This window comes from Numenius arquata, chromosome 2, assembly GCF_964106895.1.
Source record: "Numenius arquata chromosome 2, bNumArq3.hap1.1, whole genome shotgun sequence".
Classification (NCBI taxonomy): domain Eukaryota; kingdom Metazoa; phylum Chordata; class Aves; order Charadriiformes; family Scolopacidae; genus Numenius; species Numenius arquata.
The window spans coordinates 46022685-46041979 of record NC_133577.1 but is presented as its reverse complement, the minus strand read 5'-3'; the positions used below and the strand labels follow the sequence as shown (position 1 = coordinate 46041979).

General features: G+C 45.8%; 2 protein-coding genes across 3 annotated transcripts in view; both read right to left on the bottom strand.

Annotated features, from left to right (window-relative positions):
- Positions 1 to 3163: 3163 nt before the first annotated feature.
- C2H1orf115 (chromosome 2 C1orf115 homolog) lies at positions 3164 to 7136 on the bottom strand. The gene is made up of 2 exons (XM_074165380.1): positions 6809 to 7136; positions 3164 to 4617 (listed from the first exon to the last, which is right to left on the bottom strand). The coding sequence occupies exons 1-2, from the start codon at positions 7115 to 7117 to the stop codon at positions 4498 to 4500; spliced, it is 429 nt and encodes a 142-aa protein (XP_074021481.1). The 5' UTR covers positions 7118 to 7136; the 3' UTR covers positions 3164 to 4497.
- Positions 7137 to 8957: 1821 nt separating this feature from the next.
- Positions 8958 to 19295, bottom strand: part of MARK1 (microtubule affinity regulating kinase 1) — a 59280-nt gene continuing 48942 nt past the window's right edge. For both annotated transcript variants that reach the window (XM_074144414.1, XM_074144413.1), the window contains exons 14-18: positions 19127 to 19227; positions 16746 to 16907; positions 15665 to 15919; positions 12843 to 12887; positions 8958 to 10733 (exon numbers count right to left, since the gene is read on the bottom strand). In XM_074144414.1, coding sequence (XP_074000515.1) covers positions 10379 to 10733; positions 12843 to 12887; positions 15665 to 15919; positions 16746 to 16907; positions 19127 to 19227 — 918 coding nt within the window. In that variant the 3' untranslated portion in view covers positions 8958 to 10378. The remainder of the gene's footprint in view (positions 10734 to 12842; positions 12888 to 15664; positions 15920 to 16745; positions 16908 to 19126; positions 19228 to 19295) is intronic.

Below are 19295 nucleotides of genomic sequence, written 5' to 3'. Positions count from 1 at the left end.
TGCCAGGGGCAGCTTGCACTGCCATCTTTACCGGTCGCTCCTCCTTATTAGAGGCAAAGCTTTATTCTTAGCGTCTGTGCTTTTGGCAAGGGTGAGGATACCTGTCCTTTACACCTTCATACAGTAAGTAAATACAAGCTTTCTGCTTATCACGGCAGAGTTCCACGCACAGAGTCACCCAGGCTGGAAGGGCCCCAGGAGGTCTCTCCTCCAACCTCCTGCTCACAGAGCAGGGTCAGCTCTGAACTCGCACCAGGTTGCTCTGCACATTGTACAGTCACACCTTGAAAGCTTCCAGGGACTCCCCAGCCTCTGGAGGCAACCTCTTCTCATGCTTAATTATCATATTACTGTTTTTTTTTCCCCTTATATCCGGCTGGAAACTCCCTAGTTTCAATTTATGACCATTGCCCCTTGTTGTCTGGCTGTGGACCTCAGTGAAGAGCCTGACTCCATCTAGTTGGTAACCCCTTCTTAGGTATTGGAAGGCTGTGAGGTTCCTCCTGGGTTTTCCTCCCTCCTCCAGCTGAATGAGCCCTGAGCCTTTCTTTGTAGATGACACAGGCTTCAGGACAGAGCACTACCGTCTCTGAGCTCAGGCCAGACTTCACCTCGAAACCAGCCTGGCAGCCCAATAGCTCCTTCCTGCAAGGAGAAAGAAAGGGAGAATTTGCTTCCATTGCTTTCTTTTAATTTAATTATCTCTATTAATCTACAAGCTCTTTAGGCTCTCTGCTGCCCCTTGAAGAGAACAAGGTTTCCAAAGCAGACTGCGTACAGGAAACTGCAGCAACGTGGTACAGATTTTAGGACTAATTTTGTCTCGGAAGAGGCCAGTGCCGAGCTAACAAGGGGCTCAGAATACAGAAAAAAAAGAGACAACTGGTTATTTATAGCACCCCAACACAAAACATGGCCCATCGCAGTCTTACAGCCAGGCAGCGGGCAGAAAGGTCACCCATCCCTGCAATGAACCTTGGCCTGGGACTGGCAGAGCCCTGGAAGCGCCCAAGTGAGGTGGTTGGTGTGGCACGGCTCTCCTCCCTTACAGTGCTTCCAGACACTGCCTTGCTGCTAACGTGGCAGGACAAAGGACAATAGCCCTGAGTCCTCCGCCATTTCCTTAGAGCCTACAGTGAGCCAGAGTAGCAATTACATGTTCTGGGAAAAACAGCAGAAATAAGCTTTCTTCTGCTCCGTGACTCATTGGTCAGGCACTGGGAATAGCCAGGGATTAAATGTAAAAGCGACTTGCTGGGCTGTCAGGTTAGCGGAGTGCATTCCTGAGAGAAACTTGGATGAACTGACTTCTTCTTGACACTCTTGCATGTATTGAGCTTCCTGAACTTACTTATCCTGCCGTTTGTTATAAAACACGGTGAAAGGTGAGTAGAAATGCGAAGGGAACCAGACAGCGCAGCAGCCACACCACTGAAAACAAAACCCTGTGAGGTGGCGCGGTGGGCAGAGGTGCCCAGGCAGTGCCTGAAGGGAGGAACACATTTCATCCAGCAGCAACATCCTCCACATCCTGCCTTTGTCAACAAGAGGGTCAAACGCCTTGTTTATTTCTAAAAGGAGCCTGGAAACAAGCTGCTGACAAGCCCGCCTGCACCCGTGGGCCAAAAGCTCTCCCCGCCGGGGTGACTCCTCCAAAAGCCTGGTCAAGAGCACATAAGCCAGGAGTCCATCCCTCCTGGCCTGTCATGCCGTTGAGGTCGCGGCTGTCCCCAAAGCCCAGCCTCCTCACCGTCACCAACGGCTCGCTCTCCCCCTAGCCACTTGCAGAATTCCAGCACAGCGGCCCTGCTTTGGACAGAGGTGGCCATCTCTGGTCGGCTGGGCAGGGTGACCTGCCACACGATGCCAAGCAAGCCGGGGAGTATCTCCTCTTGTCTCTCACGTCACCGAGACAACATCTAGCAACAAGACTGCCAGATCTGCCCTGTCCCACTGTTTGCATCACAAACCCAGCACGGTGGGGACACTGTGATCATTGACAGGAGCTTCTGCCATCCACCCTGCTGGGAAATGAACCTCGCCCACAGGTTCGGAATCCCTCGATGCTGATGAAGAGCGAGGCAAACCCTCAGGCCAGGGCTCAGCCTCAGGAACTCGCTCCACCAGCCAAGGAGGGAATTACTGCTCACAGAGCATTGATAAGCAGCACTAATTGGTAGTCTCAGTGGGAGCCATCAGCTCATTCTGTGGAAAGAGAACAGGCTGGCATGAATCACCGGCTGGTTTATAGCAACAGCACAGGTCACTTGCTTACTTTTTCTTTCTCCTTTATTTCTTTGTTTTTGGTCTATTTTAGAAACACCGCTCGGCAGGAGCTGACTTGCCAACACGCATCAAGCTTTTCTCCTCTCAGGCTCACGCAGAAACAGCATTTACGTACCGTTGGGGTTCTGTGTGGACGGCAGCCAGGCTGCTCCCGCAACGTTGCCCCGGGTGAGCAGAGACCACAGGTCACAGGCAGAAGTCAGCGGTGACCCTTGTGCTGAGCGATTCACAACCTGAAGTTCATGTTTACCTTCACCGCAAGTCCGTGCGCCAGATGGGCTGAACCCCGGGTGTTCCAATGAGGGAGCAGTCTGGCTACTCAGAGGACATGTGGACAAGCAGGAGGACTCTCATTTCGCACACAAAAATGGAGACTCAACCCCCCCCTGCATTGCTTTAGTCATTAAAAAAACCAACCAAACTCTAATGATTCACACTAAAACACAGAGTGGTGTAACAAAATGTGAAGCTAATCCCAAGACACCCAAGCTGGCGTGGCGTGCAGGTGTTAGGACAGCCCTTAGTGCAGAAGACACAGAGTTAGGAACACCCTCTGGTGTGCTGGTGGGGCAGGTCCGAGGGACAGGTCTGTCCCCACAGAAAATCTCAAGGGAAGCAACTAAAGGCACGAAATCAGAGAGTGAAATCCCTCTGTGGCTGGTCCTACCCCAGCTCCTGCAGCCCGAAATCCTTCTCTGCAGCCTCACCTCCACCCCTGACTTTTCCTGAGTGTTTCCAGGGAGTCTGGGCTACAATCACCTCCTTCCAGGGGAGCGCAGAGGCCCCGGGCAGAGCAGCGCGGGGGAGTTCACTGCAGCTTCCCTGGCTGCCTGGGCGCTGCCGAGAGACGCCGCCTCTGCAGGTAATCACCAGACATGGATCACATCACTTTTATTTACAGTCCAGTTAGAAAAGAGCATTAAACCCCTCCCCCCACCTTTCTTTCATTTGCTACATTTAAAAGAAATACAGCGTGGTTTGCTAAGACGTGCAAACCTCTTCACTCAATAAAGGCAAAGAAAGCAAACGAACAGCCTTTTTTTACAGATAAGTCAACTCCTTGATTATAAAACCACTATCAAAACTAGAAAGGTCTATAACAGAGAAAGTGCTAGGAGGGACAACTTTTACTGCTATCATGAAAGACTGATAAAAATAAAAATAAAAATCAAACCCCACAGAATTTTGAAGGCCCATAACCCTCCTTGTTCCCGTGTCATCAATGCAAAATTTCTGTCCCTGGAGAGACAGAAGCTGCTCCATCCGCCCCATCAAGCTGAGCATCTGATGCTGGCATTCTGTAGCTACAGCTTCCACCTAAGGAACGAAGGTGGAGCTGGCAGGTTGTTCCACAAAACGGTTGTACATTCTTATACCAAACGCTGTACGTAGTTTTTTTCAGATGCAGCTGGTAATCCATCTTCTTTTCTGGTGACCACCACAGAACTGGGTGGTCTTACAGCCCCAGCTTCCAACGTTACCTTTCTCAGATATAGATTCTGTTCTCAGTAAAAGAAGTATAGGCAGGTTTCACAGCAGCAGAGGAAAAGTTTAAAGTATTAATCACAGTGAACCTCTAATGCCCAAAATCAGAAGACAAACCACACCTCATTTTCTTTCTGGATTTTTACAACAGTCTTAATATTTAAAGGCCCATGATTTCCAGTCTTTGAGATGAACAACACTGATGCAACAAAGCTCACCACGTCTCAGACCATGGTCCATTTTTGAGTATACTCATAATCTTAACCTTCTTGGGGAAAAACCCAAAACATCAGAAAACCAAAGACTACCTTTTCCTGATCCCTCATTATCTGTATCCTCCGCTGCTTTGACGACTCCTCTCACCAGCCAGGCTGGGATCTCCCCAGCTGCCCCCACCCTCTACTTCCCTTCTCTCTCCCTCACCTACTTGCTTTTCCGTCCGACCTTGGCTCCCTTCCACGCACAGCCCAAAGCTTCGGAAAACCAACTCGTGTCCGAGAACAAACTTCACCTCAATCAGCCAAAGATTATTTCCTCACCCGCGCGTCTCTTCAACCCAACCGGATTTTACAAAGCGCTGGTGGGAGCTTTTGCAGAGAAGAGCGCTCAGTCCGGGGAAGGGGCAGGAACAGGTTGTCCAAGTGGTTCCTCGGATGCAGGTCTCGGATGCAATCCTCAGAAAGCAGCGAGGGTCCCGTGTCCTGCCCGGCGAGTCCTGGAGCTGCGCTAGCGGACGAAGGATGCCACCTGGGCTGCCACCCCGAAGGGAGCAGAATACGCCGTGGCCAGTCCTTGCAGGCCCACCACCAAGTAGCGGCAGCCCTTCTGCAGGGCTTTCCCGATGTTCTGTGGGGGGAGAGAGGGGAAAGCGATACAAAAGGAAAGGTGATAGGCAATACCTTCACAGAAAATCGTTCCCACAGACAATGTCACCGACCCCGAAAATGAACTTCTCCCACTGCTCATGAGGGCCTGAACATGGAACAACATTTTACCATCTATTTTTATATAGAAATACACACCCACAGCGTAGAGTTAAACTGAACGGATGCAGCCTCCACAGGAAGCCAGGCTTTTACACGGGCTTCTAGTCAGGAGTAAAATTAGTTGAAATTCACACCTACTTTATAGAGGTATTTCCCGCACACACGCATTCTAAGTATGTTAGTAACTCTTAAAAGCACATAAACTGTTCAAAACTGGAGCTGAACACGAAGGCAATAAATCACTGAGAATAATGGAAATTTCATTGCTTTTTGTCAAAATAATACTGTTTTGACCCACTTTCACACCCATACACATTTAACAGCTCATCTCTGTACTGCATTAGAGGTAAATTGTCATAATTTGAACTAAAAACCTTAATCTAAGTTTAATTTCCCTCTTGCTCATTTTTGCTGATAAGGCTGGTCACGACAGGGGAGTCAATACGACGTGGTCAGTTTGGGAGGAATATCAGAATCAGCTGTGAGTAACATTTCATGGTTGCTTGGGGCTAGATCAAAATTATCCCTTGTGATACAGAAAACACTGAATATATTTTTATATAGGATATATTTTTAAATATAATGAAATTGGTGAAATCCAGTCAATATCGATTATATTCCCCAGGATTTCTGAAAGCTGGGTTACAGTGGTACTGGCACACGAAAACCCTCAGCTGTCACAATGCCACTGCAGAGCTGAATTTTACTGTATTTACTCCTACGGAAACTCACTTGGAAGGATTCAGGATGGCGAGATAAAAAGTCAGCTGAAGCCCTGGGGCCGAGCCTGGGGACAGTGGACGAGAGGAACAGCGAGACACAGGGACAGGACATCAGCCAGCAGAGAGGACTGCTGCCACACAGCCACCCTCACAGAACGACGCCAGCCTGGGCTGGGAGCTCTTCAGACCTGAGACTGCTTCGTGCTACACGTGTTTGCTGCCGGCTGGGAATCCCAGTCCCGGAAACTCCACGTATCAAACCCGCCAGGAAAGAATGAAATGTTCTATTCATCTCTTTATGAAACCGTGGTATTTGTGAAGCCGATCCTGACTACGTTGTCATCTGTAAACTCTGTGAATTTCAAAAGTAGCTTTGCCAAGCTAAGTGACATTTGCTGCATGTCAGACACAGCAAGCATATCTTTACCAAAACCATCATTTTTTAAAGAATGCAGTGGAAAGTCAGGTCTCCTACGGACACCTGCAATCTCTCCAGTAGGAAAAGATTCCAGGCACCAACAGATTTTTCCTGCCAACACAGAACCTCTTTTTTTTTTTTCTACAGGACATATCTGCCCTGTATTTAAGCGACATGAACATGAGAAAAATAATCAAATTCCTCCAAATAGCACTTTTATAAGCAAAGGCACCACCCACCCTCTGGGGGGAAAAGAAAGAAACCACCAGACTGCGGGACTTGTGACTTTCCACACAGGAAAGCAAAACAACAATTTTGAGCCAAAGTAGCAGTTACACAATGAAGAATGTGTTGCATTTTATTTTTTTTTTTCCCCTTTAACTAATACCAGTGATTTTCAGGGGACACCTAGACGGCAAACTGGCAAATGAGTGTACTGCGAAGGTGTTATTACCCTTTCTTTCGGTCACTTACACAGAAGAATTAAAAAACAAAAACAAAAACAAAAACCGCAGGCTAATTAACTGGAAGTTTTAAGGACCGGTGTCAAAACAATGACGCCGAGGGAAACGCAGAACAAAGGAAGGCAAAGTGCCCGTCACACGGATCAGCTTACTGTCGTTTTCGCTACAAAACGGCAGATTTTCTGCTCTTTGATCCAGGCGAGGGTCGGTGCCGCGCCCGCCCCGGCCGGACCGCCTCCTCCCCGCCGGGGGCAAGCGCAAGCCAGCGGGCTACCCGCCGCCCCGCAGCCCAGCGCCGGCGCCTGGGACGCCTGGAGGACCGGGGGGACTTGCGAGAGCCCCCCAGAAAAGCCGGTGCCGAGCCCCGGCCGGCGCCACTCGCCCCAGGCCCAGGGGTCTCCGCTCCGGCTGCCCCCGGGTCGGTGTGGGCGGCTCTACCCTCCTCACCTTGCCGTACTTCTTCAGCCTCTTCCCGTAGGGCCGCTTACCGGCGGCCCGCGGCGGCCTCAGCGGCTCGTAGGAGTCCGGCAGGAGGGCGAAGCGCACCTTCCTGGAGCCGGCGCCTTCCTCCTCCTCCTCCTCCTCCTTCTTCTTCTTCAGCGCCGCCGGCCGCGGGGCCCCCGCGCTGCCCCCCACCACCGCCGCCGCCGCCTCCTCCTCCTCCTCGCCGGGCAGGATGGAGACCTGGTCGTCGCCGTGCGGGCGGCGGGAGAACCTGCCCCTCACCTTGGCGCCCCGCCGCGAACCCACCGTCATGGTGCCGCCGGGCCCCGACCCGTCTGTGCGGGCGAGCGGGCGGGCGGACGGACCTCCCTCCGGCCGCCGCCGCCTCCTCCTCCTCCGCCGCCGCCGCCGCACAGGTGTGGCCGGAGCGGCCGCTGCCCCCTCCCCGGGGCGGGACGGCTGCGGGAAGCGGCTCTCCCGGTCCCCGCGGAAAGCGGCCCCGGGACAGCGGCAACCCCCGGTCCCACCGCGGCTCTGGGGCGGAAAACCGAGTCTGGGCGTGCTGGGAAAGCGGGGAGTCGCCGGGAGAAGCCCGGGACTCACACACACCACACCCCCCACACCCCCGTCAGCCCGGGAGAGGGGGAGCCCAGCCCGGCGCTGGCGGCGGGACGGGGCGTCGCAGCCCCGGCAGCGCCTCGGCCTCCGCGCCGCGATCACCCGTGAAGCACCGAAATGCTGCTAAAACGCCACGCTCATCCCCCTCCTGCGTGAAATTCCGGCTGCGTTTCAGATCCAAGGGTTCTCATCCCGCTCCGCCCCGGGCGGTAAGTTGTAGGGAACAGGTACGTAAGGAGGCACCCAAATATCGAGGACTGAGCACGCGGCATCTCACCGCTTTCCGTACTGGGGTACGCTCCGCTCTGCCAGTAAAACCAGCAGCTCTGGAAAAGTCTCTTTCTCGGATCTTCCTATCTTACTCCTGCCAGGAACAGGGGATTTGGAAAGGCAAATCCATGGGATTTGGAAAGGCCGGGGGGCAGCTCCCCTCTCTCCCTCGCTGAAGCACGTCGTCTATTTGCCACGGAGAACACAACAAGGGTTCACAGCTCATCTCCCCGTAAGGGAAAAGGGGGAAGGAGGGAGCAGGTTTGGGAGTCTGGGCCGTCTCGGGAAATAACGCCACTTGCAAACTGTCCCCACACACAGACATTAACCGGGCCCTTGGGGGACCGTGTCCCACGGGGGAACCTCTCTCCTCCCGCGACGCTCCCTGTGTGTTGTGGACACGGACACACGAAGCTGAAAACGGCCCCAATCCAGGGGAAAGCTGGCCACGTAAAACAGGGCCAGGAAAGGGGAAGCGGCCTGAGGACGTCACCCGCCCTCCCACATCATGACCTATATTTTTGCCACTGAACCTTCGGAAAAGGCAAGGGGTTTGGTTTCATGACTAAATTAATACACGATCTTGGATTAACATCAGGGTTACGTTCCAGTGGCATATTTTCAAGGGTAATTGAACATTTACAGGTAACTTGAGCAGACACACAAACCCCTCCCGAGCCCGATTTTGGGCGAGTTTCTGGAAAAGCTCCATTTCCAAGAAGTGCTAACCTCCCTCTCCCTACCCCCCCCCCCCCCCAACTTTCTGGAGAGGGCAGGGGCCCCAACCCGATGCAGCGCTACCCCCGAACTCCCCCAGCGTAAAAGATGAAAGTCTGTACACGATAGACCATTTCACCACCTGCAGTAATTACTGCGCTTTTATAAAGGGCAAACAACAAGTATTTTAGTATGAGAACTGTTCAAGTAAGTTTTAATAGAGTGCACCAGTGAATCCAGATGACTTGCATCAGATTTTGTTTCAATGAACATCAGATAAAAAAAAAAAAAAAAAAAAGAAAAAAAAAAAAAGAAAAGGGGCTACAGTTCTTTCTTCCCAAACACCACCCTTTTTCTAAGGCAACAACACACGTCCATCTCCCACCACAGCGGTTACAGAGGAAAAGCTACATCACGTACAGAACGTAAAGTCCGTCTCGGCCAAGAAGCCATCAGCGAATGGCACATTTACTACACTTACAGCCTTCTAACTTAGGGTTACAGAGTTTACCACAGCTTTTTTTTTAGTTTTTATTTTTTTAAAGTGACAATTTCTTAATGAACTTTCTATTCTTCACAAGAGTGTGCAGATGGGGCCCATATGTTGATATTACAGTAATTACGACATTAAATAACATTGCACAACCAACCTCTATGGTTAATTCAGTACAAAATAACAAGTATTAAAATGTACCAGTACTAGTGGTTTTACATAGTTTATAATCATTAATTATGAAGGAAAAAAATGTGGGTTTTTTTTTTTTCTTTTCTTTTCTGTAGGCAAGTGCCTAATTACAAAGCTGCACATTACAGGCATAATGATGTGGAATAAATACGAGAAATCTGGTAAAATATTAAACACAAACAGGTTACATGGGAACAAACTGTACAACCACGAAAGCATAAATCAACAATTCATCATTATAAACAATGTATGTTTAGCTGTAAAATATTACGTGGAATCGCATGTACTCTTTGGGGGCACATGTTCCAAAAGCCGAGCTAATTCCTGAGGTGGTGTTATTAACTTACACAATTGGTCAACACTTCAGATTATCTTGTGCTATTAAACAGTTCCAATATTAATATATTTCCATAAAATGGAATTTATAGTATTTCTGAAGGCAGCAAACAAGTGATATTTTACACCATGATACTCGAATGAAACAATTGCGGTTCTCCGGGTCGGTGCTACATCGGTTACGGAGCCGCAGGGAAGCGCTGTCAGTAGGGACAGAGCATCACCCAGCGCCCGGTTCCCTTCCCACCGCTCTTGAGCCGGCCCGAGGCAGAACAACGTTCTTAAACTGTAAGTGCCAACACTGTAAACATGTTTGTATATTATTTTTTTTTTTTTCCTTCTCTCAACTAAACACTGTCCAATAACAAGGATAAGAGCCAAAGATAAGCAGGAACAGTCTCGAGTAGAACAAAAGCCGATTATTCATCGACTTTTCGTTCAAATCATGAACAATCTTTAAATAATTAAAAATGGTCATGCTACAGTCGTGAGAACTAGGTTTTGTGCATTTGACTCAGGACACAAGTTTTTTAAAAAACGCATGATAGAGGTAAGACTTATAAAAACCACCAAAAATGTAAATGATAGGGAAGAACTTTTCCAACTCAAAGCATCAAACATACATTTCTGTGCAGAAATCTAGACAACTATACAAGATCTGAATTTAAGCAGTCATCTCTTTATTATACAACTCTATGAACATAAAATGAACAGAATGCTCTATATACTTACCTGTACATGTGAACATAACTTCTTTAGCTACAGTTATTTAATATAGGTCATACTGGATTTAACTTTACAATTCTGAATAACTATGTATAACCTTATTGCAATAAGGGCCGTTTCTACATGGGGAGTTTCACAGGCCAATCACGAGGCGTAACCAGTACATTCAACGCGTAGATCGTGTTTGAATCTTCCCTGATCCCAGAAGACGAAGGTTCTCTTTACAGCTTCAGCTCGTTCGCGATCTTGGATGCAATGTTCTTAAAGGCGATAGAAGTCCCGGATATTCTCTTGAAGCGAACTCCGTTGAGCGACAACCGCGGCAGTTTGCAGACCTCCATCTCCCACTGGACAAGGCTGTCTTGTCGCGCGTCGCCGTGAACGCAGAAGAGCAAAAACCTCTCCTTTTGTTCATAATCACAGTTATTCGCATCTAACACCTTCCGAATCTCTCTCATCATATCGTTCGGGTCCATAGAACTAGTGGTCTTCATACTCCACGTGAACCGCAAGGAGCGTGGCTTTGAATCCTTGCCATCCTCCTTCTCTCGGTCCTTGGGCTCCCCAGAAGCGCTCCTGGAAGAGGTGACACACACAACGGTCAGAAGGAAACGCAACGCAGCCAAGAGACAGAAGAGAAATACAGTTCTCGAACAGGGGTTTCTAAACCGCCACTGATGCCACTGGCCAACGAGCCAACTCAGCATTAGCCGGATGCTGTCGGAGCAGCCGTGTCCCATCTCCTGTGGGGCACTGGCAGATGCCACCAGCGCTGGAGCAGCTCCAGCAGTGGCGGACCAGCAAAGCCCGTTTGGAAACCCCTGCTCGGGAGCGCTGTGATGACAAGGTGTGCGATGGCAGCCGCAGCAGACAGAGGGCACTCCAGACCGCCCCAGGCAGCGTGGGGCTGTGGAAGCATGGCTGAAGTTTCTGCATGACCCGGCACATGCCATACACCCACAGAACTGAATCCAGGGACACAGTCCTGAAGCGGAAATCATACCGTGAAAGCAGCAGAGGAAGAAATCCCACCCTGCGATTCACAAGTCCTCGGTTAATCCCCTCCCCTCTTTTCCACCTTTCCCCCCTTTTGCGTTTATCATGGATTTTTGACCTCTCTCTGTGTAAAAAGACCTTATAATAATGCGCTTTATTTTGACTGATGAAGCAGAATTTTGCGTTGTTAATTTGGTTGTGAACAGGTTGTTTGCGGACCAGCTGAGCGCTCAGCCAGCAGTGTTCCACAGAGAAACAGCGACGTGTGGACATAAAAGTATTTTAGTTGATATGATGACTTGGGACAAAATTTCAAGGGAGCAATTTCCAATGAATGTTCCTGCTCTAACCCTTCCCTCCCGAACAGATCACTTACTGCAGTGCAGAAAGCGTTTTGAGGAACAGCACTAATTGTTTTACAGTAATTCCACACCAGCTATCTCTGTTCCTGCTGCAGGCACCTCGGATGCCCGAGGCCTCCCCCCCACCCCGTCGCTGGGGAAGGGGCTGCTCCCACCACCATAAACTGTCACTATTCAGAGAGGAGTCAAAACAAGTGTTTTTAATTCAAGCTTCAGCGCGATCCCCAGAGAACCACCTGGATACTGAAGGACAGAGCACGGCAGGGGTAAGATCTCTAACGTTTAGCCCCAAACAGACACTGTAGGATGACAGAGCAGAGGGAGCCAGAGAACGAGAGCAGGAGCTGAAAGTGACTTCACACTTCCCTCGTTTGAACGTTCGATTAATCGCTTTTCCCTTTCCAGGTAAGAATTTGACAGCGAATAGACTTTGGATTGTAAAGGGCTAATGTAGATAAAATGCATTGTGTATCATACTATGTACCTTGTTACGAACATGCTCCTTTTTTTTTTTTTTTAGTTTTTTTTTTTTTTTTTTTTTTTTTAATAAAAGCTTTCTGTTTTGGAAACGAAGTCGATACTTTCTGTAAGTGAGGGATTCAGAACGCAAACTACAATGCCTGTTCATCAGAGAGCGCACAGATAATGTGATGCACTGTGCTAAGCACACCGAAATGCAGAACCAGACGCTGAAACATGGCAAAGAGCAGATATACTGGAAAATGAGCGTATGAAGGAATGCTTTATTAATTACTAACAGAGCACCTATAGATTTGTGTACAGCCGTTGCTGTACAAATTCAATATTTAGCAGTCACTGCCCTTTTTTTCTGAATGTCACGTATTTTATTTCTCGGTGCAAAGTGACATTCATTTCTTGGGGACCATAAGGTGTTTACTTCTGGCAAACAGCAGCTCTAGTAATGAACACAGGATGTAACTATAGTCAAAATTTAATATATACATATATACACACAGACACGCACAAAGTATACTACATTTTCCACTGAAACCAAAAGTAAACACCATTAAATATTTATAAGCCAAACCATGATTTTAAGTGCCTAAATGATCGGTTAACTCCTGCAGGGGGCTTTGTTATTCAAAGGAATATGCTTAAATAAAGTTTTATATTAAATACTTCGCAAGAAAGCAAAAGTGAGGGATAAAGGACCTCACCAACCCCCCTCCCTCCAGATAAAGACATTTTTGAAATGCAGATTACTTAAGCACTATTCTATGTTACATCCTGATTAAAAGTCTTTAAGAAATCACTTAAACCTTGATGCGAAAGACCTAGGAGCGAAGTATTAATAGTGGCTCCTCACCTTGAGGTGTCAGTTCTGCCACTGGCTTCGCCTTCACTTGGATCCCTCAAAACAAAGTTAAGGTTGAGATTCAATGATAAAGGTGAAAAATAAAAGTTAAGAAAACCTACATCTAGAACAATGTTAAATAGCTATCCATCAAAAAAAAATTAAAATAAATCAGTATAATAATGCCAAGCCTAATACTGTTTAATATTTTTTTTTTTCACAGCTCTAGTTTTAATTTCCTTTTACGATACCTTAACTTCTTTCAGTTGTTTAATTTGTTTTTTTAAACTGCTGGTAAAACCAAGATGATGTTCTCCACCCGCCGCAGACAGAGCGATGCCCAGGGGTAACTCCAGCCAGCACAGAGGAGCTGCCATCAGGGCAGACCCTTCGGGCATGGCCTTTCAGCCGCAGCCCAGGGAGCACTCAGGGACATGCCCCACTTCAGTGCGCCCAGAAATTAAAAGTTTCAGACATGCCTAAGAGTTTGGGAGCCCAGTTCAGAACAGTTACTTCAACATCTGCTCAACTTTAGGCAAATCAGCTGTTACATGGACTCTGGTGAGATTATCGGTGAGCTTGAGGTTAAACACATCTTTTTTCTGTTGCTGAACTAGAGCTGTACTTTACCGAGGAACTGGTTTTGTATAGTGGCATTTTAGTCTGAAGCAACTTGAAAAATATCCGTAGATTGTATAAGTCACCCGGGTATGTTCCTAGTGCTGCTGTACAAACATTTTAGCACCCAATTTAAACGAGCTAATTAATTTAATACCTTCAAAACACAAACAATTTAGTAACTAACATCAGAGAAGTATCATTTGACATAAACCATTGATACAAAATGCTTCAATACCCTGTTCATTAAGTATTCTCATTATGCATTTATTTTACATACTTACCAGAAAAGGCATTTACCTTTGCCAAAAGACAGTAAAAAGTCTTTCATGACACCTTCTAATCAAAGTACGCTTTAAACTGTTATTTCCTGAACAGTGCAGAAGTTAAAGGCATGCAGTTACGTGAGCCAAATAAAAGAACAGCAAACCCCACCCCCGAACCTCCACCCGTATCACCCCCAGCCACTATGAGTTTCAAACAACCCAAAATTTAAAAAAAGAATAAAAACACATAGAAATACCAACCACCCCCCTCCAGCAACAAACCAAACAAAAACCCTACAAGGCCTTCACTACAGGGAAATGCATTTGTAGAAGTATAAAACATAATAGGAAATTGAATAAAAATGTTCTATAGCAAAGATAATTTTAAAATTTTAAAAGACATCAATTTACAATATATTAATTATAAATACATACTTCATAGTATAATTTTAATATTGTAGCTTAACATAACGAAAATATTAATTCTTTGATCTGACTCTTCAAAAAAATTCCAGATACCATTCCTTGCAAATAACAATGAGCTATAATGCAAAAAACCAGCCTGAGCTCTTGGAATTGGTTAGTTACCAAAAAAAAAAAAAACCCTTCTTCCCATTTGGGAATCTGCACTGACAACCGCTTCACTAACTTTGCTGTAACTTTTTTTTTTTTTTTTCTTTTTAAAACCAGAGAACAAACTCTCTCTCCCCAAGTATTGAAGTGCTGGAGATCCCAACAGTGGAGGATCACAGTCCTGTAACTTCAGGTTTCTGAAAAAAGAAAGTAATTCACGTACTTTTTTTTGTTTGTTTTAGGTCATCACAGGAGGTGTGACTCTGACACTGAGGCGCCATCGGCTCACCAGGTTAAATCAGTTCTATGAGGAAACTCATGTAATATCACCTCATGCAATTCAGGATATTTTACTTACAGACTTGCAACTGCTTAAGCAAGTTCTGAATTTACTTTTTTGGTTTTTTGTGGGGTTTTTTTGGGGGGGGGTTGGGATGTTTTTTTTAGTTGTTTTGGGTGTGTTTTTTTTTCTTGTTTACATACAAATGATAGAATTCAGTACAAAACTGCATGAATCTGCAAAGAAAATAGAGCCTTCCAAGATCCAAGTATGTTGTAAAACTGACAATAATGCAGTACGGACACATCCATAAACAGGCTTAAGAATTACAGGTAAATCACTGTCAGAAAGAGGCAAACTGTGAATTTAGTCCCCTTTTGGGAAAGCTGTTGTGACCGCTAAGTCAACAGTCACTTGCTATTAAACAGTGCATTTGCAAGTCTCTCCCAGCACCTTTCCTACAGTATTATTACTGTCAGCATCATCACAGGGATGACTGTCCAGGACGGGTGAATTTTCTTCTTTCAGAATCCCGAACTCACGCTGGAAGAACCTGGTAACATGGTGTGAGAGGCTGCACGATACTGAAATATTAGTATTTCCAGACATCCAGCCTTCTGCCCACTTCAAAGCTTCTCATTTATTCACAGGTTTTAGAATTCCCTGAAATAATTTGTTAATACCTATTCCCTCTAAGCATGGCAATAAAATCATTATAAATACAGCCCCTGCAACTGCGTCCCATTAAAAAAGTAAAATATCGTTACCCATTTTTAAGGCACTGCTTTCAGTATTTAAGTTCATCTGCTTTTAACTTAATTGTAGCAGCTTGGTATTTTAGCTGTAAGGTGTGAGCAAAAAAACCCCTTTGGAATAGCATCCTCTCACTCCTTTGAAATAAAGCAGCAGAAGAGCTGGTGAAACGTAAGGGTTACAATATACACAGAGAAGCAAAACGAGGCAGGTGCTGGAAGGAACACATACACCAAGCAGCATTCTAACTAAATTTACATTTAATTCAGACTTAAACTGGAAATTCTCAGTGGCCCTAGTTACAGGCTGGGCTTTTTTCCCCTCTGAAATCCCGAGGTACTCACCTGCGAACAAACTTGGAAGTTATCTTGCTTATTATGCCGGTGGAGGTCCCTCTCCGGGTGTGAGCGAACGCCCCGGTGTCGTGGGAGGGGGACGCGGGGGGGCCGTTGTAGGTGGCATTGCGCCGCTCCCGCAGCTGCTCCCCGTGGAAGGTGCTTCGGCTGGAGCTGCCCCGGGGGAAGCGGGTCCGGTCGGGGGTGCTCGTGCTGATGCTGTGAGCAGACGGGGAGGCAGCGGGCACTCTCTGAGAGACGCTGCTGGGGAACAGAAGCGTAAGCACGGGGAAAGACCACGCTGGAATGAACCCCTCTCCTAACATGGCAACTGCTTCTCAGAGACAGCCTGAGATTTGGTTTGATTGACCGCTCTTGATTTTATTTTTTTTTGTTGTTTTAAAACCTAAACCTGCTACTGATTTGCTTTTATGATTTGTACTGACAAATAATCCAGAAATACTTTCATTGTAAAATCAAATTACCTCGAGGATTAAGAGCAGTTAAAAAAGTACACACAGGTAACAGAACAAAGGAAAAAGACTGAAAAGTCTGTAGTAAGGTCTGGAAGTGTCCCCAGCCCTCCTTCTGAAAAACATGTTCATCAAAACCTTTAACACACAAGTGCTCCAAAAGCTTAATGGATGTTTCTTAAGAAGTAACCACCTGGCACAAATAGATGTACAAAGCTATTGGGCACTTAATAGTGAGAGCAACTACACGATAGTGCTTTTCGACAGAAATGACACTAGCAATTCCCAAACCCAAGAGCTTCACATTTCAGTATCCATTTGAATTCATGGTGGCCTGTACTGGACAGTCCTGTCCAAATTAGTTACATTTTTAACTACTTAAGTTTTCCAGAAGCTTCCAGAGGGAGGCAGTCAAGGGACTTCTGTAACTGTATGCAAACATGAGTGATGAACTCAGGCTTAAATCACCTGTAACACCCAACACTGCTCGAGTGAGCTACGTTCCAAAGCTGAGCGATGGTTTGGAACAGATTACAAACGCATTGAAGTACACCATGAACTGAACAACAACGTTCCTGAGGTGCACAGTGTTGCAAGAACAGCAGCCGATGCCTTACCTGGGCCGGTAACCTTCAGTGCCATCCTTGATGGTCGGCAGCGTCACTTTGATGGGGTGGCCGGAGGCGGACATGGACTTCTGGTGGCGTGGTCGCGTGGAGATGGCGGGAGTGGCCGCGGAGCCCGCAGAGGAGGTACTGCTGGCAGACATCTCCGTCAGGCTTTTGCACAGCAGCAGGACAGACAAACGGAAAAGAAAGTTTTGTGTAAAGCCCCAGAGAAACAGTGAAAATAACAACTCCTTTTTGCCTTTAGAACACAGCAAGCGCTGTCTAAATAACCGGAAGACTGAGTGACCAGGCTGCCTCCAGCAGGTAAAGTAAACACAAGACAGAAAATTATGTTCATCCATAAACCACATCACCATATATGTTAAATTAGGCCTCTTCATTCCTCCCAAGATTAATGCTTACACACGCATTATTTGAAGTAATGAGGAAAGACTACAAATAGTACATGGAAATAGTAAAAAAGTACTGAAAAAGAAATGTGCAAAAGACTGAAATAGATTGATTAAACAGACTCCTCTTTTGTGAAATGGATACCCTTATTTTCAGTTGAGACTCGAACACCCAAAACATCAAACACGGGAACTGCTGTCACATCATCCCTTGGGAGTCATGCTGTTTGTCTCCTCTGGCCCATCCCACCCCTGCTCAGCTGAGCCAACCCCCTCAAGATGTGGCTCCTGATGCCGGTGCCTCTATTCCTGCTGCACCCCAGTGGCAACGAAGAGATGAAAGCAGTGGCAAAACTATTGCCATTAATTTTTAAAAAAAAAGTCGAACGACTTAAGCCAAACTACAGCTTTGCCTCTACGAGCATAAATTAAACCACATTAATAATGTATCGGCATCAACAGCCCCAAAGCCAAACAGTATCTGCAGCCAAGAGGCCAAGATTTTGGGTGAACAGTGCGATGACACAGGATGCTCAGCTGCTACACAACATATTGCAGGAAAGGCAAACACACAGCTCGGAAGAAAAGCCTTCTTAATGTTTCAGAAGGTGCTCAAAGAGCTGAGTGTATTTATTGCACTCATGAAAGGAACAGGGATTAAGAGTCCCCCATCTTTTCAATATTATGGGAAAAAATTAAATATAAACAGTAAAATAAAAAAAATTTGAAATAAAATCCCTTCTCATTATAGTGGTTTTGGTATTAAATCTATTGAAGGAAAAACATCATCAATTTTTGTGAGATCAGAAAAAATATTTTAGTATATATTTTAACCTTAAATCTAAAAATACATATGTTATGTTTTCCTTTTTTAAAAGGACTGTTACAAACTTCATTCAAATATTTTAAACTACACACAAAAATTCAGAAAGACACTTCTGAAAACACCCACCTAATGATTTGAAATTAATTAAATATTGAAAATCAGTTTTCTGCTTTTTAATGTACCTCCTTAAAGCAATTTAAATAGCTGTACTTAAAATGATGAGCTGTGGAACAGGTAAAGAGATCAACAGCTTTATACTTTTCCTATTTCCAAATTTAAATACATCTTAAAAAAATCCAAACACTAAGACAGAAAACAAATTCAAACAAGTTTACTAGATATTTATTTCACAATAGAGATTTTTTGGTTCATTCTACCTTAACTGTTCTATTTAAATAGCTTTAAAAAAAAAATAATCAGAGGAGGATCTATTGCTTTAAACAAACAAACAAATAATCCAGTATTTACTACTCTCCATTAAAGCCTACATGGTTGTGGTTTTTGGGTTTTTTGTTTGGTTTTTTGTTGTTGTTGGTGTTGTTGTTGTTGTTTAGGTTTAGTTGGGGTTTTTTTGATTGGTTATTTTTTTGTTAGTTAACCCCCGTACCAAGTCAGGGACAGGGATTAACTAACACCAGGGATGAACAAAGAACACATTTTAAAAAAAGTAATTGTGGCAATGTTAAATGTGTGTTTAACAAAACATACTAAATTGAGTGTAATTCTCACTCCCCATACAAATCCGTACTGGTTACCACCACTATGAAAATACTATTTAGGCCAGGAAATGATATCAAAAAGGATGGACAAGTCCAATTGGAGTGATTTCTAGTGGCAACGAAACAGGATCAGACAATCCATGTGCGGGTCCCTGCAGCAGAACTGCCCCTGAGCCGTGAGCAGTTATCTCACTCTGTGCTGGAAGACAATCCCTGGTGATAAATGTCATTCCATAAAAAGAAGCAAAGCCAGAGCCACACTTTTAGTTATAAATTTCATCACAAAAACAGAAACTGTGGGAGAAGAGGAGGTGAAAACACACAGTTGGATGATGTATTTCACACCACGTTCATAATGGCATTAACTGCACAACCTGCTGCTTCTGTGCCCCGTTCCTGTTCCCACATTAATAAGCACGAAAGGTTGAAGATTACCTGTTGTCCTTCCCATTCTGTATTGCAGAATAGCGATCCGAAGACCGTTCACAAACATATGTGTTCCTCCTGGTCATTCCACTACCAGAAAACACGTTATTCTAGAAGAAAGTTAAATTAAATTAAATACTTTCTTCTACTAAATATTATATTGTACAAAAATGTAAGC

Coding starts and splice junctions, on each gene's coding strand:
- C2H1orf115 (XM_074165380.1), bottom strand. CDS start 7,117: ATGACGGTGGGTTCGCGGCGGGGCGCCAAGGTGAGGGGCAGGTTCTCC. Junction 4,618..6,808: donor GGCTGAAGAAGTACGGCAAG/GTGAGGAGGGTA, acceptor CTCCCCCCACAG/AACATCGGGAAAGCCCTGCA.